At 38.4% G+C, this 27,136-nt stretch overlaps 2 protein-coding genes across 3 annotated transcripts; one reads left to right on the top strand and one right to left on the bottom strand.

Moving 5' to 3' along the window:
- Positions 1 to 144: 144 nt before the first annotated feature.
- Positions 145 to 5,950, bottom strand: dhrs7 (dehydrogenase/reductase (SDR family) member 7). Its single transcript, XM_083924373.1, has 7 exons — positions 5,773 to 5,950; positions 4,876 to 5,028; positions 4,577 to 4,683; positions 4,114 to 4,353; positions 3,754 to 3,876; positions 2,757 to 2,972; positions 145 to 349 (listed from the first exon to the last, which is right to left on the bottom strand). Exons 1-7 carry the CDS (start codon positions 5,900 to 5,902, stop codon positions 308 to 310), a joined length of 1,011 nt encoding a protein of 336 aa, XP_083780499.1. The 5' UTR covers positions 5,903 to 5,950; the 3' UTR covers positions 145 to 307.
- A 4,317-nt stretch (positions 5,951 to 10,267) lies between these two features.
- ppm1aa (protein phosphatase, Mg2+/Mn2+ dependent, 1Aa) lies at positions 10,268 to 26,008 on the top strand. 2 transcript variants are annotated; one of them, XM_083924172.1, is made up of 6 exons: positions 10,268 to 10,621; positions 11,472 to 12,325; positions 12,439 to 12,556; positions 13,940 to 14,051; positions 14,156 to 14,213; positions 21,134 to 26,008. In XM_083924172.1, exons 2-6 carry the CDS (start codon positions 11,489 to 11,491, stop codon positions 21,161 to 21,163), a joined length of 1,155 nt encoding a protein of 384 aa, XP_083780298.1. In that variant the 5' UTR covers positions 10,268 to 10,621; positions 11,472 to 11,488; the 3' UTR covers positions 21,164 to 26,008. The 2 variants fall into 2 exon arrangements, with proteins under 2 accessions (XP_083780298.1, XP_083780299.1); XM_083924173.1 differs by lacking the exon at positions 21,134 to 26,008 and adding an exon at positions 16,783 to 17,104.
- Positions 26,009 to 27,136: the final 1,128 nt, after the last annotated feature.

Below are 27,136 nucleotides of genomic sequence, written 5' to 3'. Positions count from 1 at the left end.
ATTTTTATATGTGTACCTGTATATACTTATAATAAAATAGCTTGGCGGAAGAGGCTGTGTGATGTTTCACGAAACAAACTTGCCAGGGAGGAAAATTGATCCAAACTAAATTTTATTAGGCATTCAAAAGGTTAATGCCAGCATTTCATTACAAAGAATCCACAATTTGTAGGTTATAAATGAATGTAAACATTTTATCGGAAGAGATGAACGAAAAGACACCCACATTTTGCAGAAACCCCCCATATCACTTTTGGATCGAACATCTGGAATGCAATAAACGTGTTTCCTCGTGAGGATGTGACTCTCAGGAGGTCTTGGGCTTAGTGAAGTATGCAGAGTCCACATCCTGAAAGAGAAAGAGCTGGCTGTTAGCACCGTGTCACTACTTGATCTGTATTCAATCATGAAAACTATCTCTTCATGTACTACATCCTGATTACATTTGTAAATCTGGAGTAACTGTCACAAATAGGGTTGCAAAAATTCTATATTCAAATTCAAAAATGAAAACTTTCCAGGGAAATAAACAAGAAAAAAAGGGAATAACATGGAAATATAGGGGTTATTTGTCCACAGTGTATTTGTGTCATGTAATATGCTGATAATAAAAAAAAACATTAGCATATATTTAGCAGACATAATTGTAAACCCTTCGAATAGAAATGAAAAGATCAATTAATCGATTAGCCATCTGACGACCAAGCCCTTCATTCATGTACAGAACATTCTTTGAGGGGACACTATTCATTTCTCAAATGTGCCATGTGGTAAGGCAGCTAATTAGCAAGTTAATGAATAGGGAATGGTACTAGACTGTGGACTGGCGCAAACTTGTTTATAAAACATACGTTTTACAATTGAGAATCAATGGAGTAGATTCATTTATACTCAATAAGCACGCCATATCAAGCTACATCCCACATGGTAACAGCTAGCTAGCAGTAATAAGGTGTAGATAAGTTATAAACTGTTTGCTGTGATGGAAGAGTGTGCTGCTGAATTTAGTGCTTGGTTACAATTCAGTTGAATGGGCATCCTTTTAACCAAAACATGCAATAAGACTTAGTATTACTTTTTTTATGTATATTTCCAAGATTTCCAAGCAAAACTTCCCTTGGAAAATTACCGAAAAATGTACCGACCCTACCGACCGTATTCACAAGTGTGATCATGACATTGCCATAACCCAGTGATTTTCACTTATTTTCTGTCTCTAAAGGCAGCGTCACAGGCCTTACTGAAGCATAAGTATGTGACGCTCCGATGTCTAGCCAGTTGGAACATGACCTTTCTTCACGGCCCTCAGCTGTCACTGTCCAGCAGAGGCCAACAGGCACACTGGTCAGTCAGTCAGCGCCACAGGGAAGTAGTCATGCTCACTGTCATACCCTGGCCACCGTCTTCTTCTTATTAGACTCAAGCAAGGTCAGTAACAGATGAGGCCCCCCAGCTGTTAAACAGCTCTACGCGTCTGCCATGTTCTGCTTTATTAAAGTATTTTAAGTCCTTTGACACAGTGACAATCCCCCGGTACCAGGTCCAACGGAGCAAGGTCAACCTTACAGCACGTAATAACAAGGCCAAACATACAGATACAACTCACATTATAGTGCTTTCTGACTGAAGTGTACATACATCTTAAGTATGGAAAATATCTTTTCAGTAGCACAGGATGTTTTTAAAGAGACTATACACCCATGGTACACTATGTGGGCGTCTCCACTCATTTTTGCTCAATAAATCTCTATAGGACAAGGTGAATGATTGACTGTGGCTGGTTGATATTAACTATGGAATTAGTGACCTATAAAACCCCCAGCATAGCTCCAACCCACTTTAAAAGAACAGTTCAACATTTACGCTGGATTCTTGTGGGAGTTAGATGAACTGATTACCATTCAAGTCTATATGGTAGATGTGTTGCTGGTTTAGCTTGGCACAAAGACAGCTTCTCTGGATGGAGAAATAGGTCAAATCTGCCTAATCCATCCCAGAAATAAGTGTAAAAACAAGATTATTGTTTTAGGGTGGGTTATGTGCTGGAGTCCCCCTGTTTCCTGGCAACTGCTCAGAGCCTAGGAACAGTCCAGCACATAACCCCCCACTAAAACTTAAAATTTCTATTCTCAGATGAGCTTTTTGTGCGTCTTAACATTAACACGGTGTTAGTAGGCAGATCTTGTTACCTTGAGCCTGGTGAGTTGTTTCCAGTCTTTAACTAAACTGTGGCTGACTCCAACTACATATTTAGACGGACGTGAGCTGAGTGAAGCATCAATCTTCTGATCGAACTCCCAGCAAGACAGCAAATAAGTGTATTTCCCAAAGTTTACTATTTTTTTAATCAAAGTAACTGAATATAACTGAATGTAACTGTTTATTAACTGTAGAATTTTGGACTAAGTTAAACGAGATTACTTGAAATCACCTGTGTTAGTCCTTGTTAGTGGCAGTATGTGCACTTAGCACTGGGCTGTGAGTGGGGGTGAGGGGTAATTAAGTCAATTCATATCAGGTGGTCCTCTGCTGGGTAAATAAATGCCTGACTTATACAGTCTTGACCGTGTGCATACTAGAGCTCATGACGCTCTTGGTGTGAGAGCAAACAATGGTATAAATGGGTGACGACCGGATGAACGTAACTGGAATATCACAAAACACTGGGATATTTGTTTTGAGGTAAATAAATCTAGCCTATGCTTTGGTTAAATATGTAGCATACTGACTTTGTACAAAGGATATTATATACCTACCACGCCAGCTTTGAAATTTCGCACCCTTTTTCTGCCCAACATGTTTGTGATGAACCAGGCAAGCGTGGGAGTGTACTGCCAGGCGTAGTAAAACAGGAGGAAGGGCTGCTGCGATATCCACATTTCCTTGACATCGTTGGCAATTCCCACCAGCATTAAACGCACACAGCGACTTGTTGGCATCTTGTGCTCCTGGTTACCAGCTGCAGCCAAAGGCTTAGGTAATAGAAGGAAAACAGGTTATGCAAGGTAAAGGCAATGCAAATGTCTTTATATAGCACTTTTCATTCCTAAAGTGCGTTACAGACTAAACAGGTAAAATCACAAGAAACAAATGATCAAAACATTAAAGCGTTAAATAAAAACAATCAAATGCACACAGAATAAAACAGAAAAACAACTGAAAGGTTAAAGGTTACTGAAAACATACAACTAATTATTAAATACTACTACAGTTTACATAAAGCAATACAAATCAATGCATTAAAACAAGTGCAGATAACAACGAGCAGGCCACAAGTGAGTACATTAAAAATAAGCAGGCTATATTTATGAAGTAAATTACGGTAAAAGCATGCAGCATGATAAAACGGCTAAAAAGCAGGCACATTTAAAAACAAGAAGTGATGCAATAGATATTCGATGAAATAGTGGGATTATTGGGGGTTGAAGGCAATTCTGAAGGGACGGGTTTTGATGAGTGATTTGAAGGTGTGCTGGTCGGTGCAGTTACGGGTGTGTGTGGGAAATCCTAGAGCAATGGAATAAGCTCTGGAAGCATCTGTGGGACATTTCAACTAACCTAACCTGCATGTCTTTGGACTGTGGGAGGAAGCCGGAGTAAACCCACGCAGCGCCATCACAGAAAAGCCCAAGTGGGTTCAAACTGAGAACACTCTTGCTGGTGACCACTTCACCACCGTGCCGCCCACACATATCACATATGGGTAAAATACAGGACCGCTATGTTCAAAATCAACGGCGCTATAACAAATACCTTGTTCAGTTCCTCTGTGAAGGCATTGTGGACAATCTGTGACTGCACAGGCCCTGGACACACTGTGCTGATGAGTATGTTTGGAAAATCAGTCAGCTCAGTCCGAAGGGAGTTAAAGAAACCCTGTAGACGGTTCAGTAACAATAAGCAACAGGACACACTGGTATTCATTTCACATATAAAACTAATAAAAGTTAAAGAGAGATCCAGACGGTGATAAAAAGAAATATTCCTGAAAAATGTTGTAGGTAAACATTGTCTGAGGACAGTGGTGAAATTAAAAAAAGGAAACAAACACAATGTTATAACACTATGTGTTGTAGCTCTACTCCTAACAGCTGCTCACTTTATTCCCCTCACCTGAAGAGCATGTTTGCTGGCAGAGTATCCTGTTGAGAGGGGAACCCCAGCGAAGCCAGCTATGCTGCTGACTGTCACAATGCTCCCCTTGCCTCGCTGCGTCATGTGAGGCAGCAACTGCTTGGTGATGGAGACCGTGCCCAGAAAGTTGAGCTCCATCAAGGCCTGGTACACGTCAACACTGGTCTCCAAACACAGAGAGCGCTGGCTTCGGCCACCATTGTTAATAAGCACATCAATCTGAAAAGGAGAAGTGTCCTTCAAACAACTGTGATTGAGTCTTTTTGTGTATTTTATTATGACACAAGGTCAAAGGATAAACACACATGCACACAAGCACACACAGGAACACAATGCCACCAGTTGAAAACAACAAATTAGAGTGTTATGCATTCCCGCTTGATGGAGTTGTTAGAAATTAAACTAATGATGAAAACACATTGTATTATAGCAGTGGCCTTACATGTCCGAAGTGCTGAATTGCAGCTTTTGCTTTTTCCTCGTGCAGTGTCCTCTCCAACAAATCAAGTGGAAGAACTTGAATATCTTCATCCTGGAGGTCGGAGCACTCTTGTGGAATAAATGCGTGAGTAAAACTGAATTAAAGTCCCATGGCAAAGTATTATTGTGAATACTGTGTTGTACTGCAGTGTTGCACCTGAACTGACAGAGGTTAAGAGAAAGTTATTGGTGAGTTTTACTAAGGGCTTTCTTTTAGCCCGGACACACAGAATAGCTTGCAAAAAAACAGCATGATCTCACCTAAACAGCAACGTTTCACCCTATTTAGCTCATCTTCACGTCGAGCAGACAGGATGAGACGTGAACCACACTTTGCTAGCTGGTAGGCCAGTTCCTCTCCGATACCACTGGAGGCTCCAGTTATCCAGACCACCAGCCCTTTCAGCTTAGACTCTGGTTGACGAAAAAAACAAATGTCAACGGGTTATGTTCATATGCAGGGTCTGAGACTACTCCATGTCAACATCCACATAAAAAGAAAACAGAAAAATTGATTCAATCACTACTGGTTCTTGTTTCCCACAGGGACCTCCAAAAGAATTCCAGAAAATACAATTTATATTTTATTTTTGCCATATTACATATTTTGCTATAATTACCCCTGGAAAGCAAGAGTCATATCATGATTAAAACAACATCTTAGTGGCTCCATAAAACCAAAATGTAAGTTTCTTTTGTGTGTGACCTATGTGTTGTCCTTGACAGTGGTGGAAAACTTACTTTTTTACCACTTTATACTTTCTACACCCTGCATTTCAGGGGGGGGGGGGAACTTTACATTTATTTGACAGCTATCGTAAATATTTGTTGTGAGGATTATTTTTCAAATGTTATACTGTGTTGTAAAAAGAAATGCTTATGGATTCAATACAGTGACCTTGAAACAATTGTGAGTTTTCCTGTTTATTTTATTATTGCACAAGGTCAAATGGACACACGCACGCACGCACGCACGCACGCACGCACACACACACACACACACACACACACACACACACACACACACACACACACACACACACACACACACACACACACACACACACACACACACACACACACACACACACACACACACACACACACACACACACACACACACACACACACACACAATAAGAAGCTCGGTAATCTGACCTGGCCTGTGTCCGCACACACTTGCCCACAGCAGAGTGAAGTCTGCATCCGCGAAAACAAAACACAGGAAGTGAATGAGTAGATAAAGTGGTATAAAACACCACAGTGCAGACACGATACAGCAGTCCATTTGTTGAATATTATTGAGCTTTAAACTTAGCGACTACTGTAGGATATAATCAAGACCAAACCAAAACAAACCAAGGATATCAACGTCACTTCCGCTAGGATATTTTCAAAGTTAAAGCTCGGTGCATGTCAAGTTTGGGAGAAGCTAATGATGTAAAGGAAGCACCATGTTTTTTTTTGTTTTTTTGTAATTTCAATTTAATTAACGAATGATGACCATTTTTATTTATACAGTATATGTACATGGTTTGTTATTATGTTCGATTCAGTAAAAAGTGTCATTATGATTGTAAAAACAAAGGAGGATAGGAACTCACAATTTCCCTTCTTTTTCTTAGCTGGTCAGGCACTTGGTGTTTTGAAAAAAGTTAAATATCTGGGCCACATAATCAGAGAAGACCTATGTGGTGATGATGACATCAGGGTTGTAAGCTCTATGCACAGGCCAATATGCTTGCAAGGAAGCTTAATAAGTGTACAGAGGATGTAAAGAGCACCTTGTTCAGATCAAATTGTACTAAACTACACGGCACAAGTACAGTGTGTACAGTTCAAGTACAGTGCTGCAAAAATGAGAAAGCTGTTGGTAGCCTGCAATGATGCATTTTGAATATTACTTAGGCACCCAAGGTGGACAAGTGTGAGTCATATGTTTGTATTTTTGCAATGTTTCCATTCTTCATGCTCTTTTAAGAAACTACATGTATAGATTTAAGTGTCGACTTAACCAGGCGAGCAATAGCATCATAGCAGCACGAGCTGCACGCAGTGATACAAAATACTTGTCAGGTCTTTGGAGACAGTGAAAAATGTGTCTGTACATGTTTTGAAATTAATATGGTGTTTTTTTTTAATCTTGTACGTGATTTTGTATTATCTTCTTTTATTTATAATGGACCCGGGTCTGTAATAAAGAGTGTCTATAGTAGTCAAATGTTTTTTTTCATTTGCTAATTTTTGTCATCCTTGTTTTTATCTGTCTACTTTTTGTTTCTGTATATTGAGAGCGACAAAATGCCGGAGTCAAATTCCTTGTGTTTTACTCATACTTGGCTATTAAAGCTGGTTCTGATTCTGAATATAGTTGTGTTTGATCATACCGGTCGTCTGAGTGTGGGTTTATGTTATGCCTTCATGCCGTCATGACCAGCAAGGAGACCCTGCATGGGCTAAAATGAGCTGCAGGAGCCCCATCCTAACCTCCTCTCTGTGGTTTTCCAGTGCTGGAAAATTGAAGGTGTGACAGGTGATCATTTGATCAAAGTAAAATAGTCTAATTTAAGAATATGCACTATGTAAACACAACTCCACCTGAAACTAACTTCTTAAAACTAACCAGTCTATTTATAAATCTGCTTTTAATTTCATAGGCCTTCTTCCTTCTTCCTGCCCTCGTGAGGTCGCAGAAGCCGTCTTTTATTGCCTGTGATAAATGTCAGGTGTTTGCAATGATCAGCCACAACTGTTACACAAGTTTTACTCAAAAACATGTTGGTTATCTCAAAGCTGTTTCAAAACAAGTGCCTCTTTCAGAATAGAGATGAAAAATCCACTGTCAAAATGTGCAGCAGTGTTATACACAAATTCACAAAGCATCACATAACAAGGAGAAAGATAGAAAAATGTGTCCATGGCCTCTGATGGTGCCATAATGAACAGGTCAACACAGAATGAACAGGAAAAGCTAAAATAAGGTGGCCGTGACCCTGGACTCTATTAAGAGGTACAGCTCATACAGCAGAATCCTGAACAGTAGCCTATTATTACATAAGGCATATTTGCACATAAAGCATTTAGTATGTAAAGTAATGTTCTCATTTTCATCACCAGTTGACAAAAGTGTTTCTTAGCATCAACAAAAGACTCCTGACTGAACAGTAAACAGCAGTCTGTTAACATCTGAAAATTAACATTGGAAGAGATCAAGTAAATCAAAAGAATCACATTTAAACTGAGAAAAAAGAAAAATGGTTTCAAACTGAAATAGATTGTATTTTTTCATGTATTTCCATTCATTCTTATTAGCCTACATTTTTTTTGGTCTTGTTTTTATTTATTTGAAAAATCCATAAATGTCAGGATGACAAAACTCGTGATGTAAATACCTGCAGAAAGAAAGAATAGAGTCCTGCATTATTCATTTGTTGTTGACACAGGCCATGTATCTGCCGTTTTCTCTGATTATTGGTGTAACCATGCAGGTCTTACGCAGCATGGGCGCGCAGAATCCTTTTCAAATTCAGAACATCACAGAAGAATAACATGGCCTTTATTAATGGCATTGCTTGTTAGCATTAAATGTGTCTTTGTTTTAACATTTAATAATGACTTCTTCTGTTTTTCTTTTTCTCTTTTTCTATTTCTCACTGCTTTTAATAGCAAATTTTAATATTGTATATCATCTGTCATTGTTTTCTCTTTCTTCTAACACCGACAAGGGACTACAGATGTATATGTGCATTGTTCAGAAATAATAAATAATTAATTATACCAAAATATCTACCACTGAGAACAGTTAGGCCATATCGTCTGTATTTTCACTGGTAATATAAGGGTTATCAACCGAGAAGAGTTTACATTCATGAACATAAAATGAAAACGTTCCCTTGAAATAATTGTTAATTAACACAGTCTGTATACACAGACTTCATACACTTAAGAGCAAGGGCAGGTTATATACTGGTTGCTGCCTATTCAATACCTTATAATACATTTTCCATATTATTAATATATTAAACTGCACATCATTGACATATTACAAGTGCCAAATATACGTTTGAATTCACGAATCATTTACAGTAAATTCATCCACATGTAAAGTCTGCCCTATCAAAACACTGTTTTCACATCACAGTGGATGCTGGGTAGATTTTTTATTTATTTATTTATTTGTTGACCAGGATACTACACTCAATCAAATTAAGATCTGTGACATCGTCTGCAGGCTGTCAGATTTGGGAGCCTGTGTTCTTGTATGCATGCCTCCTATGTTTATTTATTATTATTTTTATTGATTGTTTGCACAATTTAAAACCATTCATAAAATTATTATTATTTTTTTTTACAAATAATAGACTGTGCAGGAAGAGGGAAAAAACCAAGAGGGCTTATTTGAATCATCCACCAAAAACAACTCACAAAGTTATTGAGGTTTCAAAACACACAAAATGCAGAAAATAATAGAACTTATGACAAAATAGGTTCGGTAGCAACAACAAGAAAGAACAATAATAATTTCCATTGAATAAAACAAAAAACAAACACACAAAACTGTGAGTGTAATGCGTAAGGAGGTGTTGCAGCCTGAGCAGCCACAACTCTCCAAGGATGATGTCATGGTTTCGAGTATCAACCTGCAACATCCGGACCCCGTCTCTGCGGCTCCATAGATGTATAAAGTAGCTGGATACCATGTTCAAACATGGCGACCCATTCATTCCTACCGAAGTCGCTCATTGGGCGGACAGCAGGCGGACTAGAGTCCTCCCACTCGCATCCACTGGTCGAGCCGGTTGAGCTGACTTCTTGCCCCCATCCCCACCCCGCACAGACGAATGGGATTAAATCATTTCTTCTTCTAGACTTTCCAAATGTTATTGGCTAGAACTGATCCAATTCTGGACACATAAAAAGTCATGACCGTCAAGTGACGCTCAGGCAAGCATATTCACCATTCCACTGAGCTTTTCCAATATGTCACTAATGTGTCAATGATTGTGTGTGTTTCTGAGCCTCTGTACATAACTTGATAATCCAGGAAGTTGTCATTTTTTATTTTATATGTTGTATTGAAAAGGAATTAATTTACAATATCGTGGCATAGAACACACAAGAATACCTCCCAACGTTTTTTACTCTATTTTGTCTCATTGTACCTTCATTATTTACATGTTATATGTTTGTTAATTACCTAGTTATTTACCGTGACTTCGTCTGACATGGGTTGTTGGGAGGGAAAGTGGGATTAATGTTTGTTTTTTTTCTTTTTCACTTTAAAGCAGACGCTCTGACCCAGTATGCAATGTTGTACCTTTCTTTGCCTGTCTGCAAAAATGAAATAAAGAAATTTGGAAACATACATACAAGGCACATTGGATAAAAAGGATAACTTTAACTGGATATCAAAAAATAAAAATATAATTTATGGTAATGAAAATAATAATAATAATAATAATAATAATAATAATAATAATAATAATAATAATAATAATAACAATAACAACAGTGAATCTAAATGGTGTTGTTGCTGCTAGGGGTCCGGAAGTTGTAGTTACGCAGTGTGGCCGCTACGTAGGGTGACGTCGCTTCCCAGCGCAGCGTCGTTCCTGGGGGCTCCGCTCTGTGCTCCTCAGTAGCTAACGTTAGCTGTCAAGCTGTCTAGTGGAGAGAGAGGCTGGGACAGACGTTTCAGCTTCCCCCCCTCCTGGCTTGGCCACGCAAAAGCTCCGGGCCCACAAATTCCTCAAGAAAAATCTGTGAGAATATACTTTAGATCGCCAGCTGAGATGATGTAATGCATCACGGGCAAAGAGGGACCTCCGCACTTATTATTATATGAGACTTGAGTGACGACTGCTGAGCTAACTGGCTAGCTAGCCTAAGCTAAACCGCCGCCGCTAACCCCCCTAGATTCGTCGGTGAACCCTCTCTGGTGTGAACTCTGTCAGTCCTTGTCACTGTCGTAGCTTCCGTTGCTGTCAACCGGTATTTCGGATATTTGGTAAGTTATAAAATGTTTACTCTTAACCGTTGGGGAACGTTGGGCAGTTAGCATATCCTAGCCGTGTTAGCATTTAATGCTCGCGATAATACGTTAGTAAGGCCGAGGCCTGTCAAAGTTAACGTTGCTGTGAGGGACAAGGGTCAAGGCCCGCAACTAGGCAAGGCTGTTTGTTTATTTGGGTTGTGGTGTGGACTTGCTTCAGAGCTAACCTTTTCTGTTTTAATCTAACAGCCAAAGCTACACCTAACAGAGCAAGCTCGTGCTGTTAAATTAGCTCAACACAACAACGTTAGTATTCATGTTGGATTTGTCAGATCTCCTTAAATTGTTTTTGTGGTGGTTATCGAGTTACCTGTCACGATAACGTTAGCTTTGACCAACATTACCCCGACCAGCTAGTATGGTGAAGTGTTATGCGAAGGTCAGATAGATGCTTCCCAGTGGTATATTCAAAATACCATTAACGTTACACTCATAACATTGCATGTTTAACTTCACTGTGACCCACACCAGCAGTGTTCCTAATATGTAGCTAAAATATATACACAGATCTACTATTTTTAGATGAGATCAGGGGGCATACACTCACCTATATGCTAGTCTTTTACCACAGATGAATGGAATATCTGTTATTTGTTTCAAAACAGAACATTGGGTCCGTCTTAGTACTTGACATGTAGTATGTATTTTGTAAATTATTCAGATTTTTTATATGTTCCTTTGCTTAATTACTTTATTTTTAAATGGAATTTTAGATCTACGACCTTAAATTATTGGCTACATCAGAAAACACTTTATTTCTGTCATATCTTGTAAATGAATGTATTTCTTTTAATTTGTGTTACAGGTCTTTAGAGGGACACAATGGGTGCATTTCTGGACAAACCAAAGATGGAAAAATACAATTCCCGTGGTGAGGGAAACGACCTTAGGTATGGGCTGAGTAGCATGCAGGGTTGGCGAGTAGAGATGGAAGATGCACACACAGCGGTAATTGGTCTGCCTCATGGTCTCGACCCCTGGTCATTCTTCGCCGTTTATGATGGGCATGCTGGCAGTCAGGTGGCCAAGTACTGCTGTGAACACCTGCTGGACCACATCACCAGCAACTCAGACTTCCAGAGTGCGCTGCAGGACGACCCCTCTGTGGAAAGCGTGAAGAATGGAATCCGCACAGGATTCCTGCAGATTGATGAACACATGCGAACCATCTCTGAGAAGAAGCATGGGGTGGACCGCAGTGGTTCCACTGCAGTGGGAGTGATGATTGCTCCGAGCCAGATCTACTTTATCAACTGCGGCGACTCACGGGGACTCCTCAGCCGGGGCGGAGCTGTGCACTTCTTCACACAGGATCACAAACCCAGCAACCCTTTGGAGAAGGAAAGGATCCAGAATGCTGGTGGCTCAGTCATGATCCAGCGAGTTAATGGGTCCTTAGCTGTGTCTCGGGCGTTGGGAGATTTCGATTATAAGTGTGTGCATGGAAAAGGCCCGACAGAGCAGCTTGTGTCTCCTGAGCCCGAAGTTTATGCAATAGAGAGGTGCGAGGCGGAGGATGAATTCATTATACTAGCTTGTGATGGCATCTGGGATGTCATGGCCAATGAGGAACTGTGTGACTTTGTCAGGTCAAGGCTAGAGGTGACCGATGATCTTGAAAGAGTCAGCAATGAAATTGTTGACACCTGCTTGTACAAGGTATGGCAGGTCCACAAAACTAATATTGACATATTGTGACACACTTGTCTATCTTGGTATAATGGTTGATTTACATTACCTCTTTGTTTTTTTGTTTAAATCTTTTTTTACAGGGAAGCCGGGATAATATGAGTGTTGTGTTAATCTGCTTTCCTGGGGCACCTAAGGTATCTCCAGAAGCAGTGAAACGGGAGGCTGAGCTGGATAAATATCTGGAGGGCAGAGTAGAAGGTAGGAGAAAAAAATATATTTGAGGTTAGTAGACCTCCGTGGAACATGTGATATTAATAATAATCCCCTTTCCTTTTGGTGCTATATATTTACCTTGTTTGGTGTAAATCCCATCCCTTATAGACTGATAAAGAAAATGATAGTTTGCAAATGTTCGCATGCCAGTCACACAAGACTGTTGTAATCTACTGGAGTATAACTGCTGGGTCTTGTAAAAAGCATTTTACTTAAATCACACATAACATCTCAGGTTTATTAATACACTTATATGTATTGACACAGAACTGTATCAGTAGTTAACAGTGTTCTTCTTTGCATTATCATCATGCTGGATGTTTGACACATTGAAAAAGCATTTTTAATATAGCCGTTTTTTATTTTATATGAAATGGTTTAAGCTAAAGAACTTTTCTGTTGGGTAAAATATTAGCTGACATTCACTGTTAATATGAGATGTGGAGAAGCAAGGAATACACACTGTTTAACACTTGTTAATTTTCTTTAATTTTAATTAAAATGTTTAATTGTTCAGTAGACTTTCATCAAGTAAGCTTAAGACTCTAAGGTTTAAAATACACAACCATAAATTTAATTTATCGTTTTGAGCTTTTTACAGTAACAACCCAAAGTCAGTTACACGTGAAGTGTTTTTGAAAGTATGAAGGACTCATTTCCAACTGGAGGCCATTCATCTGGGAATTTAACTAGACACACATTCAGTGTTGACTCAAAAACCAGGAAAAAAGGGTTTTGTCCATAAGACCTTTCTGGTTAATATTTTTCTACTGTAGGTACAGTAGTTGGTCATAGGTCTCACAAATCATTACCACTTCCTCTGTGTTAAACTACTGAACCTTTATACTTTCGATCAGGAGGCAAAGTCAATTTATTTTCAGAAAGGCTGAAATCCCAAATTTGGGCTTTACAGTCTATAAAGCAAACGAGATCCTCTGAACTAAGACCCTTGATTCAGATGGAGAAAATCTGCCTCAAAAAAACATTCAGTGGGGGAACAAGGAAAAAAAGACTCAGAAAGAGCAACAGAGAAAGGATCACTCCTTCATGATGGACGGACGTGCAATACTGCAGATGTTTAAGTGTATTTAGAATAACGTTTTAAAGGTGGAAATACCATTTTGTTTGTCTAGATGCACTACACAGGATTGCTATTTTGTTGTCTCTATTAAATCACTAAAGGAGAATATTGATAAAAAAAAGTATTAGAGAAATATCAATAATCATAATATTACTTCAGTATTGTCAAACCCAACTGTACTCTAAACATATGATTTATGTATATATATATATATATATATAAGATGTTTAGAAACACCCCTGTACATTCTTGTGGTATTATCCTAATATAATTTTGGTTTACAACAGAGATCATCAAAAAGCAGGGGGATGAAGGTGTCCCGGATTTGGTCCATGTTATGCGGACGTTAGCATCTGAGAGCATCCCTAACCTCCCTCCTGGAGGAGAACTGGCAAGCAAGTGAGTGACCTTTGTGTTTAGAATCGATAACAATGACAAAGTTTAGTTTAATCATTTTAATGAAAGCTCACATATAATATTTGAAAACTTTTTCTTCCCCTCAGACGAAGTGTTATTGAAGCAGTGTACAACAAACTCAACCCCTACCGAAGTGATGACACAGTAAGTATCCCTACTTGTCTTTTAACACCCTCTACAGGGTGGTAAGTGTGCTTGGCTTGGAACATGCATGCTTTTTGACGTGTGACAAACCAAAGTTATGCACGTCATTAGTATTCAACAAGATAGAAAAAGGAAATAGGCTTGTTGCCAAGTCTAATTTACTCAAAATGCAGTCAGAAAAAAATGTTATGGACTTGCTGTGATGACAGTGACCTGTCTAGGGTGCCTCTTTGCCTTCTGTCCAGTTTATGTGTATCTGATAAACAGACAACATTGATAAAACCACTATTATATTGTTGTAATATCACAATTGTTCTGTATGGCTGACACCAGCAAAAAATGTCTTATTGTTTTCCTTAAAGGGGAACTTCGCCCATTTTCCAAATTCATACATGTTACTCCTGTGGTCTAAGTTGGCACCGTGCACATTGGCATTACACACGGCCATGTTTACCTTTATTAAGTTGCCTGAACACAACACCGGTCTGCTACCGTAACCACACAGACCTCTACACACTTCAGACTGCTCGTTATAACGCGACTCAAACAGACATTTCTGCGTTCCTGGTTGAGATGGACAGCTCATCACTGCAGTGTTTCAGTTGGATTAATAAAATAACGGCAAGTGGTAATTGCTCCAAACATCACTGTGAATTTCAGCTTTCCTGCGTGCCTTTTAAGCCTAACATTGTTGACATAGGACAGCTATTAATAATAGCAGAGTAACAAGTTTATGACAGCACAGTAAATACTCTCACACTGAGCTGAAATGCAAACCCAGTGCTACAACACGTGTCTCTTTTGGGTTCATTGAAAGGCTTTTTTGTTTTTTCAAGGATTGTTATAAAAAAAAAAAATATCCGAAAACCACAAGTCCAAAAATATTAGTAAACATGAACAACGGTCTCTTAAATCCCAAAACTAGAGGACTAAAACTCAAATTTGTGTTGTCATCAGGTATAAAGTTTAAAGCTGATCCATGGATCATGACTAAGATATAGATTATACTCAGAGTATATGGGTCATTTTCTCTTTCAGAACTGAGAAAAATACAATAGAAGAAAGCTCATTTAGGTATAAAAAAGTCCCCATTCATTGTCTATAGAGCAGCTCCAGACCTTATACCTTTCACATCACAAGTTTGAGACTTACTTCCCTGGTTTCTACAGTAGCTTTGAAAGAGAGACCAGCTCATGTTCACAAATTTTGATAGAACTTTCCTAGGCCATGGAAATAACATACTGGAATTCCTTATTTAGTCGGTGTTTCCCTTAGAATGGTCCTAGTAAAACTTTGTAACTTTGTTTCATTTTGACAAAAGACCGCAATTACATTGCAGGTACTATGCCCAAAAGGCTCAGTTTCATACCACATGAGCTGATTTTGCTAATTAGTGCTCTTTAAATCAAAAAGGTAAGAGCTAATAAGTGGAATTGTCTAGTATTTGTGTGGATGGAATAAAAACCTGCACTCTCTCTCATGCTGGTTTAAAGAAGGAACATTGCTCATCATTCCTTTATATACAAACAGACCACAAAGCTGTTGCCCTCGTCCACTCAGATATCATGCTTTTGAGTTTTCAATCAGATAAGATCACCGGTTCAGCTACATTTGAATTGTGCACATGTCATCTTGTCCTTGACAGTGAAATTTGGCCCTTTGTTTCAGTGTTTCATGTTTGTATAAAGATGGACTTTTTAAATTACTTTCACACATTGAGATATTTCGGAAATTAGCGTACCTTCAGACAGCCGTCAGGACCCTTGACTTCTTCTGTATTATGTGGTGCTGCCTGAATACAAAATGGACTAAATTGACACAAAGGTTTCCATGGAGAAAGTGAAATTAGGTTCTTTGAAATTTTTGAAAATTTATTCAAAGTGACTCATAGAAACCGTATCCAGTATTTGTTACTATATTCAACCTTTTGACTGGGTAGTAATTTCAACCACCTGTAGCAGCACTTTCAGTTCTTCTAGGACACAGCTTAATCGTTTTTGCACATCTAGATATTATCCATTTGTTTCCAGATTTACAGAGACTTGGTCATACAGGGAGGGTGGGGGCTGTAAAACGGTTTTCTTAAGTTTTCATTTATATTACTACAATAAATCTTAATTAAATGCAAATTTAAGCCCATCAAAGGGCTTTTACCAAAGCCTGGCCGATTTTGATTTTGCTGTATGCAAAAGGTGGGATGTAACACCTCCTGCCCAGTATGAAATATTCAAGCTAATAAATAGATGTGGCATTTTCTTCACAACCAAACCAAAATTTTATTTATTTTTTGTTTAAGTTTTGTGCACTATACCCATACACTGTATAAAGAGATGGACTGCTTAACAGCTCCCTGAAAGTGAAGCCCAAGCATCTATAGTATATAAAAAAATCCCTCCCCCTCCATATGAGTGGATGAGACACGGGCCAAACAAAAAAATCAAAGTACACAACAAATACATTTTTTTATAAAGATTGTTTCAGTCATTCTAGGTAGTTTTTCTCATGTTGATGTTTAACGTGTTCATTTTTTTTGAGAAGTTTGGTTTTAATTAGTAATTTGATTCTATAGAAACGGAGTGAAACGTCATGATTGACAGCTGTGATTGACTCTCGATTGGATGGCGGAGAAATAGGCGGGACTACTGCACAGACTCCGAATTTGCAACGCGGTGGCGCCCGTATCCAAGATATTATGGCTTCACTTTTACACAGTGGGAGACATTGGAGACACCCCATCCATCTCTGTATACAATCTATGATCTGATGTACACTGTGATTGTGTTTATAAAGCGCAAACTTTTTCCTGCTGGGGGTTGAGCCTCCAGCTCACCAGGTAGTGTGTGCGCCTCATTTAGGCTTTGTCCTTGGAAGCGGCCCGAGTTCGAATCTAACCTGTGATCCTTTGCTGCGTGTTACCCCCCCCCCCCCCCCCTCTCTCCTTTCACTCTTCAGCTGCTCTAAGAAAAAAAAAGTGAAATAAATTTATTCTTCCTCATCCGATTCACCTTTATAATTTGTTTGTATTTGGCCTCATTCATTGTAGCTTCTGCAAAAAAATTAAAATAAAACTCAGCGTGACATTGTCAGGACCATGCTTGATGGCACAGCATTATGGCTGAAATGTTCTGCAGCCTTTTCATTAGACCACAGACTCTTTTTGCCTTGTGCTGTCAGTCTTCACATGCCTGATTTCCATACCTCAGACATTATGTCATGTGATTCTTTGTGTTGTTTCCAAAAAGTCAAGTTCCTTTAGTGACCTCTCATCGTCCCTCTCATCTGTTGCTCTGTCTGGGTCGAGGCCCAGTTTGGATGTGTCCATCCATCTCATTCTGTCTTTACACAGAACCTTCACATTTTAATAAGTAATGTGACAAAGAGGTAGATCTTTAATAATCCATTATAAACTCAGGCTGCACCATAATATGTAGAAAAGGTCAGGGTGACCTGTCATTGAGGCACTATAATTTAGCACATTATTTGGTAAAATCGTTGAACTAGGTCTTTCTAGTTTTGGAAGAGGATGGTAATGTGTAAAAGTACACACTGTTACTTAAATAATTATAAGGAAGGATGTCAGATGTACTCAGGAATACCGTGACTGCATACATTGGTAGCTCAATATTTGTTTTTTTGCATTACCTCTGTGAGGTTAATGACAATTACCTGCTCCAGAATGAATCACAATTACTACACAACTTCCAGTACTGTATTCCTAAAGTTTTAAGTTGTGGTCCACAACAAAGAAGGGACATTAACAGAACAGAAGCTACAATAATCATAATGTTTTTTTCCCTTGTATGTCACCTCTGAGGGGTGGTTCTGTTTTAAAAAAAAACTCCTTCAAGCAATTTCGCGTTTGGTGCTTTTGCTTGTTTGTATTAAGGGAAAACATTAGTCAGAAGGCCTTATTAATAATCTTGACAATTTCTTTCCATTAAAATCACTGTGGTTTAAAATTAAACATTTTAGCAAGGAAAGGTACAATAATAACAATAATACACAAACAGTACATTTTACACATAGTGAAATTTATAGATAAAATATGTTACTTGGACAACGTATACTGCTCTGCCCTTGTTCTCATATTTGGGTTCACAGGAGTACAATTACATTTTCTTGTAAACCAAAATTAATAGTTCTCACATTACCACATTTTTAAAGGTTGATGGTAAAAACCAAATGAAAATGGAAAACAGACTGAATTCAGCATTCAGGTGATTTGATTTGGCACAATGGAACGACGTACATGCTATTGTTTTTTAAGCTGTTGCTTAAATTTTGTTTATAACCCATTTGTTTGCATTTTTTGAAACCTTAACTGAAAGTGTAGTGCCATTCTGAGTGGGCAGGTTGGTTTAAATAAATATTATATATCTGGCACATTCAAAATAATGAGTGTGGCCTCCTAAATCTGGCACACTGTATTGTTCACAAGCTACCTGCTCTAAATACTGGCTCAGAAAGGTTACGTTGATATGACGTAAATTAAATTTCAAGTGGGAGAACTCTCATTTTACTGGAGAAGATGTTTCAACTACAAATGCACTCAGCTTCTTCCCTAAGAGTCATCGGCCCTCACAAATGTGTGTACTCCAGTGTACCCAAATGTTTTTCACATTTTCACTCACATATAAACAGAATATTTGCACTGTAGAGTCCAGCTGACGTAGAGGAGCGCAGATTAATGACAGGGACACACCAAGCTCACAGTCGGCCGACGTTGGGTCGGTGGTGAGCGTTTACAGTGAGTTTTTACAGTCTGTTCTGCACCGTTGGGGCTAGTCACTTCTGGTTGGCTGTTTTTTGGCTGATTCAGCATGTTGAATTGGCGGCGGAGCTGTCGAGGCCCGTCGGTGACGGTTCAGTCAGCGTACGAGAAGAAAAACAAAAGTGAGGAAAGTAAACGGCTTAAGTCAAGCGACTGTGTAATTATTTGTGTTAATTGTTTGCTCTATTGTGTTGTTAATGTGCTAACTGGATAGTCATGAAACGTCCTGTCGGTCTTCGGTTTTCCTTGTTGAATTATGAATACAGACTACCGCCTCCTGCTGGTATTGAAAGTTATTAGGGACTTTAGGCAGCGGCGGCGTTCCAGAGACATTCCAACAGGTTGGCGTTGTAGTTGATACAGCAAACCGTTCGCTCTCCTGTAGTAGACAGTTGGACTACAACGTCAAGAAGCCTTTGAAATGTTTCTCGAAGGCCGTAGCCGTCCCTTCAACGCCACTATTTCCTCTCACGCAGGCCCTGACCGTACATGCCAGTTGGCTGTCGGCTGTAGTCTTTGCAGTGCGTTCATGTGCCAATTGTTTTAGGGAGAGACACAGGCAATGTGAGGCGACACAACAGTCGGCCTTCAACGCGGCTAGTTCTTTGAAGATAACTTGGTGCGCCTGCTTTTAAAGAGTACAATCACGTACAATGATCAGGTTTCTTTAAGCTGACACTGATCCATTCTAATAGGCCAAGATCATAGAACATAACTATCAGTGAAGTAACCTGCAGGTAGTGCTAAAATAACATGGCAGTTACAACCGTTATGGAATAATGGCAGTCATTGAGAGTATGCTCTAACGCTCAGCGTGTAGTTACTGGACTTATTTATCTTAACCTTTACTGGTTCAGCTCAAAGGATGATTAATGCCGAGGTTATGTCTGACCTGGTGAAAGGTCTCTAGGTTTGTGTTGAGTAATCTGTCTGAACAAGTTGATACATAAACTTAGCACCTGTCAAACTTGTATTCAAGTTTTTCTGTAATAGCCATTACCTGTGGCAAAGCACACACGAGTTTCCAAACATTGCCACCTCCTTACAAACCTAAAACAAGCCGAAACCTGAAATGGAGGCGTTTTAAATAGATCAGGATAATTTAATCAAGTCTGAAGTAGCATGTCTGCTTTATCATTTGGTTGGTACCCTGTGATACACATGTATTTTATAGATTTCCATTCTATGAATTACACAGTTTAGTTTTTATCTGCGTTTGGTTGTGAAGTATATGAACACAGCTGACATCAGTCTTGGGGTCGTCTTTTTGATGCATCATATCCTGAGCCAAATGAATCACATATGGGCAAAGGGTATATATCAGTGTGAATGAATTCCACCTAAATCTGTTTTACATCAACTTTTCCAGTCAGATGGATCAGCTTGCGTAATCCGGGAATAATTATTGTTATTTTTAGGAAGAGTTTAGCGTTTCCCTTTTGTCAGGATCATCTGTTGCCAGTGTAGTTATCAGTCAAACAAACCGTTGAACCAACTTTACTCATATACATAACCAACTGTATTGTATTCTTACTGAAACAGAACAATTATATTCTTAAAAGACTATGCTTTACAGCTGGATAATGCAGTAGCCTGGCGTAATATGTGTTAAAACATATCAAAATACATCTACTTCATTTCAATTTATTTCGCAAATTTAAATCGACTCAACCTTTAGATTTGGTTTGAACAGCTGTTGTTACTTGTGGTTTGCCATTTGCCTGAGAGGGCGTTAAAGTCATTACTATACAGACCTGAACTGAAAGATCTTATTGTTTTTAGCTGATTGAAAACATAGACTCACTTTAAATTATTTTACAGTGTATTTAAAACAAATAACATGCAAATCTTGTGTGAGAAGCATCACACCTTACTTGGTGGTGGTAAGTAAACAATGATACACGGCAAGATGACCAGCATTCATAAAAAGAACATTTGATTAATGAATGAATTGATGCTTTACAATAGCATCAAAGATGTTGCAGGAAATAATGGTGTTGATACACAAGAATCTATCAACTCCTGGATGATTTTTTATTTCTGTCAGTTTGTGTCATACATGCTTAAACCTGTCCAGCTCTTGATAGAGATCTCATGGATGTAGAGCCAGAGTCTGAAGGGTTTTTCCTTCCTTTCCTTTCTTGTCAAGGACTCTGCGTCCACAGACGACATGTGGTAACACAACCTCCTACCACTAACACAGCATAGAGTTTACAAACCACCATCCTCTCAAGACCCACAGCAGCTCAGCTCAGCAGTCTGTCTCTCCGTCACTCTGAGTTTTTGGTTTCTAAGAAGGGAATTTCATGGGAAGAGGAGGATGAGGAGGAGGAGGAGGAGGAAGAAGAGGAGTTGCATGCACACAAACCTGGAATAGTGCAGCACCAGTCCACTCTGGAGTTCAGGATCCCCACCGTCTTGTCTCCCCTGTTATGCTCACCCAACTTAATGCTCTCCTCTAAAGTAATCCATAACAAGTGAGTCCCCAAGGTTTTCTTTCTTTTTGTTAAATAATCAGCTTAAGTAGTAAGATTTTTTTTTTGCTGTAATTAATTTGATTCACATTTCCTTTTGTGTGTTTGTATATTTCTGTTTTTGTGAAGTGCAATTGTCCTGTACAAACAGCCTGTATTTAATGCAGCTTGATTTTAAGTTAAAAAATGAAAGAAATGAAAAAGAGAACCTTTTATGCACTATCTGCCTTTTCCTGCTCTTCTGGAACTGTAACAAATGTCTATTCAGTGAATATTACTGCTTGTCCTCCAGGCACAATGTCTCTGCGCTTTTACTTTCCTTTTTTCAGTTAGTCTATGCTCCTTTAAGAAACGGGTAAATTGTATAGTTGACAGCACAGTAAGCTCTCTATATCAAACCATTTAAATCCTAATTATTTTTTCCCTGTGCTTTTTTTTTTTTTTAATTGTATTTTATTTTTGTAAGTGGTTTTCTGTACATGCTCAAATAATAATGGTGTTTCTCAGTCTCCTAAATTTGGAAGTTTGAAGTGAAAAATAATCTTTTTTTCCCTTCATTTCTTCAAGTTATCTGATGACAAAAAGACCCCTGTTAACACGTTTGTCTGTGCGAATAGATACGTGCGTGCGCGCCTGTGTGCGTGCATGAGTCAGATTTGTATGTGCAACTCTAATTTAAATTTGCTTTGGTTGTTCAGACAACAGACCAGGCTGGAGTTTAAGGGAATTGCCCTCCCAGCGCTTACCCATTGTCCTCCCTTTTTGTAGCTGGTGTTCCATATCAACCCAACATTTCAATACTTATTCCAAAAAGCTTTGGATAACAGAGTTTACATGCTGTTAGGCTATTTGAACAACTTCAAGCTATATAGCATAACTATACAGTAACCTGAGATGACACAAGTAGTTCAATTTACCCATGGTGCATTGCATTGCAGCTAGTCACGTCTGGACTAGTTTACACATCTAGTGTGTCATATTTAAATATCATTTTCTAAACATACATTGTTACCAGTGCCCATTGTGGGTGCCATATGATTTATTATCACTTGTTTCAGCTTTATGACAGCCTATGCCAAGTTTATTTTTCATGAGATTCAGTTTTTTATGTGGTACAGATTTTTAACTCCTACCTTTAACATCTGATAGTTCAACTGATGTGAACAGTTTAAGCACTGACTATTTTAGAGAAAATCGCCCTTTTCACATCTGATGATAAAAATTAAACAATCTGCTGACTCTAAAGCTTACAAGGCTGTTTTTATTCTTCACATCGTCTTTAGTTGGACATTCAAACCGAGAACAAATCTGCTAACTGCAATGAGTTCTCATGGTTGTATCGCGCCTTTTTATTACCATCGGATTATTCTGAACCCCTCCCCCACAGCACCACAAGCCAGAGCACAATAAGTTAGCTGCTATAGTGTAAGATCTGGGGGCTGATTTATTTACAGTTAATTTCCCCTTCTGGAAAGATGAATAGTCACCGACTAAAATATTTAACACACACATTGTAGACATATTTGGTTTTATTTCAGATTTATTTTATGCCATTTTTTTTGTCCAAAATTGTTGGAAAGTTATGTATGTATATATTTTTGACTTAAACTTTCAAGGAATAAATCATGTTGCTTGAGTTAGTTTTTTGCCATGGAAAAAATGTTATTCTGGTTTGTCTTGGGATGGTTAGTGGAATATTTGTGTGTTTTGGCAAACTAAGGTTTAAATCTTTTCACTTTGGTGTCTCTCTGATCAACGCTGAAGGTTAGAACTGTTTCATTTACATAATACACTTAAATAATGTACGAAATTTGTAACTATTCAATTATCAAAATGACAATCCTAACTATTACACCGCATTTACGTTTGTGGTGGTAGCAAATTATGATAATAGACTTTAATCCTAAATTAGCTGCTTTCTAATATGCTTTTGTGGCAAAAAGGCCAAAGACACTCAAATGTTGTAGTTGCGTAAAAATGTACATCACAAGAAGTAACAATGTAAAGGGGAATCGAGGTGTAACCCTGTTAAAAATGCTGTGTAAACTTTATTTTTGACATTTCCATTTACTATTAGTTACCCTTTAAAGGTATTCTGTGGAGTTATTGACCGCTGGTGATGCTGTAGAGAAAAGTTTTTGATGTGTGGGGAGGCAGTAGTGTGTACACTGGGTCTCATGGTAAAGATGTTAAGACGGCACGCTGTGGTAAAAAGTTTCAAAACAGAAAAAAGCCATTGAAAATCTTTTGTGATGTAAGGTAATAGCATTGAACGTGCCTTTCGGCCTTAAAGACACACACATTGCATTTCAGTAAGAAATGTTGAATGTAAACCCAACTGTGTGTTTACCGTGGAAACTCCATAGCATACCTTTAAACAGCCAGTCACCTGAGGCACTACATGAATAACAACAGTCAAAATTCTGTAGATTTCTGTGTGTGTTTGCATGAAATGTGGTTTTACTGAATATCTCCTCCGATGAAAACTAAGACAAATGCAAGTAGACGTCTTTTGAAATTAAAGTATTCTATTTCTACCACAATACCTACCAATTCCTACTGTGCTCTCATTACGTAAAATGGAAAATCACAGTCAGTTTATTCAATATGTTTGATGAAAATGCCTTTTTTTTTTTTTTTTGCTTGTATTTAAGTGAGTGCACTAAAAGTCTCACTTATTAAATGGTTTTTAGCACCCAGCTGCTTATTGCAAACTTGGTAGGTGTTGATGACATTATCGAGCAACATTTCATGCAATTCTTCTGTCTTATTCACACCTAATACGGAACAAACTATATTTATTTGCATCTTTAGGCGCTCACCCGCCGCGCCCCAAGACTGTCTTGCATTGCCCGAGAGATTTACAGTTCAGGATGTGGCTCTTAAATGATGTTGTTTAAAACCCCATTTCTATAACAAGCCACATAAAGAAAAACGTAAAAATTAGCTTTTTAATATTAAAATTGCTGTGGGTGAAATGTTACCAGATACAGACAGTGGCTTGGCTGTGATTCGTCACATCTGGGCGTTTTATTAAAACTTTCATCACATCCCTGTTAGTCCTCCACCCTCAACAAAAAGAAAAGATCCCAAGCGCCCTCGTTTTAATTTTTCACGAACTGAAATACCTCAACATTTATAGCAAGTGTCTTTGTCTTGTGTTCTCTAGATCCAAACTGTTCAGAAAGCAGTTCAGGTGTGAAAACTTTAATGAAAACAGTTTTTTTATTTTCTGTTTCTCCCCACTAGAACTAAATTAAATAATTTAAACACTGACATATTTGAAGGGGACAAGCCTGTGCTCATGTACAGTATTAGACTGAATTGTGCTGATGTTAACAAAACAAGTAATGATTTAAGTCGCTACTGCTAATGACAACTTATTTTATTAACTAGTAACACTATTGGCCTTGTCGTATAAGCCCCTCCCCCCAAAAAAACAGTTCCCTCCAGTGCTCACCTCTGTAATTTCACCCCCTTGTCTTGTGTGACGCTCACTTAGCTCAAATCTAGAATTGTATCGAGAGTTCAGGGTTTAAGAAATGTGTGAAAAGTGACTAAATGACAAAAGTCATATGCACTGATCATTTGCATAATCAGCTTCTTCTTTTTTTCAGGAAATTGTTATTGTAGAAAAAAAAAAGATTATTAAGCTATTTACAGAGTTACCTTTGGTTGCCTGGAATGCATCCTGTATATTCTTGTACGGAGGACTACTTGGCAGATGTTGAAGAGATTTTAAATGCTTGCGCCCTCTTGTACATATTGATGTACCTCGGTTGTGGCGTTTTACTGTGTGACCCATAGCAGTTGTGGTTTATTTGTCCCCTCACAGGGCGACCTGAGCCTCACTTTGCTGACCTTTTTTCAGCTCATAAATAAGCTCACCGATTTGCCTTACCCAATCTCATGTTGCCCCCCAAAAAATACTTGTTCAACAAAACACTATGATGAGGAGTAATGCTGCTGACGTTACACTCAGATTCAAAACTGTCCCTGTGTTAGGGTACGCAAGCTAAAAAAGGGACTCTGTCCTGGTTGTCACATGGTACAACTTTTCAACCATTGCTGGTTTGAATGCTATTATTACTTTCCCCTGTGTTACCTTTTCGAATCTTAGTCTTGAAAGCTTATTTAATTTTTCACTGCAGATGATGTCATACTTTGAACTAATGCAAGTGTTTTAACATGGTAACCTCGTAAGCATTCAAAATGTGCATACATACATTCATGTCTGCTATATTTATGATTACATTCAAGAATAGCTTTAGAGTGCTGTAGATAAGTATTGTCAGTGTTGATTCAAATGCTTCTCAGAGGCCTCTGAGTGATTTTACAAAGTTCAATAACTGTATATTTTGTATTATGTTTTAGCTCCAAAGGAATGGCAGAAAAAAAAGAAAATGTTTAAAAAAGCTTTGTTCCCTGAACTAAATTGTACTATTTGTGTTGTCGATTGAACAAATTGCATTCCTTGCTTGTGAATTGATGCATTTCTCTCCCTGATCTTTACATTTTCTCCCCATTCTTTCCCTCCTTTCTTTCATTTTTTAGCCTTTGAAGTTTGAATAAAATTTCTAGTTTGCAGAATGTATTACTAAATAAATGGGTTGTCATCTTGTACCTCTCATTTCATCACTTTTTATCTGTTTGGGCCTGTTACACAAGAGAAACTCCCTCCAATCATAAAAAAAACAAAACTTGACAGAAAATACATAGATACAGTTTTTAACAGCTAAAGCTACTATTCTATTACTTCAAAAGTACATGTCTACTGTAAGAGCCAGGGCTAAATGGAGTATATAAAACCAAACATCCTTGTTAATATTAGATATTAATACTTTGGAAAATGAACTTGCACCATCCTCTTACTACTGTGTAGCTCTTCTGCATAGTGATGCTAGACTCCAGGCACAGTTTAAATGTTAAAATTTAGAAGGCAGTGTTACACTAATCAAGCAATTACCATAACATGTGAATCACAGAGCTAAGCATCTGATCTATCAAAAGCAAATACCTGCCAACTTATTTACCATGAGCTGTTCTGAAGGTGCCTCACAATCCTTAAAGTCTCGTCTAACATCCAGATGAATAAATATTTTTTTCCCACTGCACATAAAAGATTTGTAACCTGTTTGTTAAATTGCACCTATTTTTCCTGACGACGGAAATGACATGTCCTTGCTCACTTTGTATAATCAAAACATATTACCAGTTATATTGGTATATTTTGATGTTTCTTTCCAGTTCTCTACATTTTATACAATATGATGCATTCAAGGACAGATGACGTTTCAGGCGTCTGGTATCAGCATATACAGTCCCAACTCGAGAAATGGGTTAAAAATCTATTTGTATCGATCAGTGGCCGGAATATTTTCTCATCCAGATGTTACAAAGAGTCTTCTCAACAGCTTCAAGTGTCCTTAAATAAACTGCTGTGTTTTTACAAACATCAACAGGTTTTTTTTTGTCGAGACATGGACTCTCTTCATGTTACACATTCAACCTCAGTGCTTCAGTCTGTGTATCACAATTAACAAGCCCTTTCATCGCTGCATGTTTTCTAACCCCATGAGCTTTCTAAAGCACAGTGGTGTTGTTGACTTGCCTGGGTATCACAGTCCTGTTTGTCTCCCCGTCTCTTCTGTCAGCGTGTTATGAGTGGGGGCTTGAGC

This window comes from Echiichthys vipera, assembly GCF_963691815.1.
Source record: "Echiichthys vipera genome assembly, chromosome: 12".
NCBI lineage: Eukaryota > Metazoa > Chordata > Actinopteri > Perciformes > Trachinidae > Echiichthys > Echiichthys vipera.
Note: the sequence above shows the minus strand (reverse complement) of the source record. Positions and strands in the feature narration are given on the sequence as shown.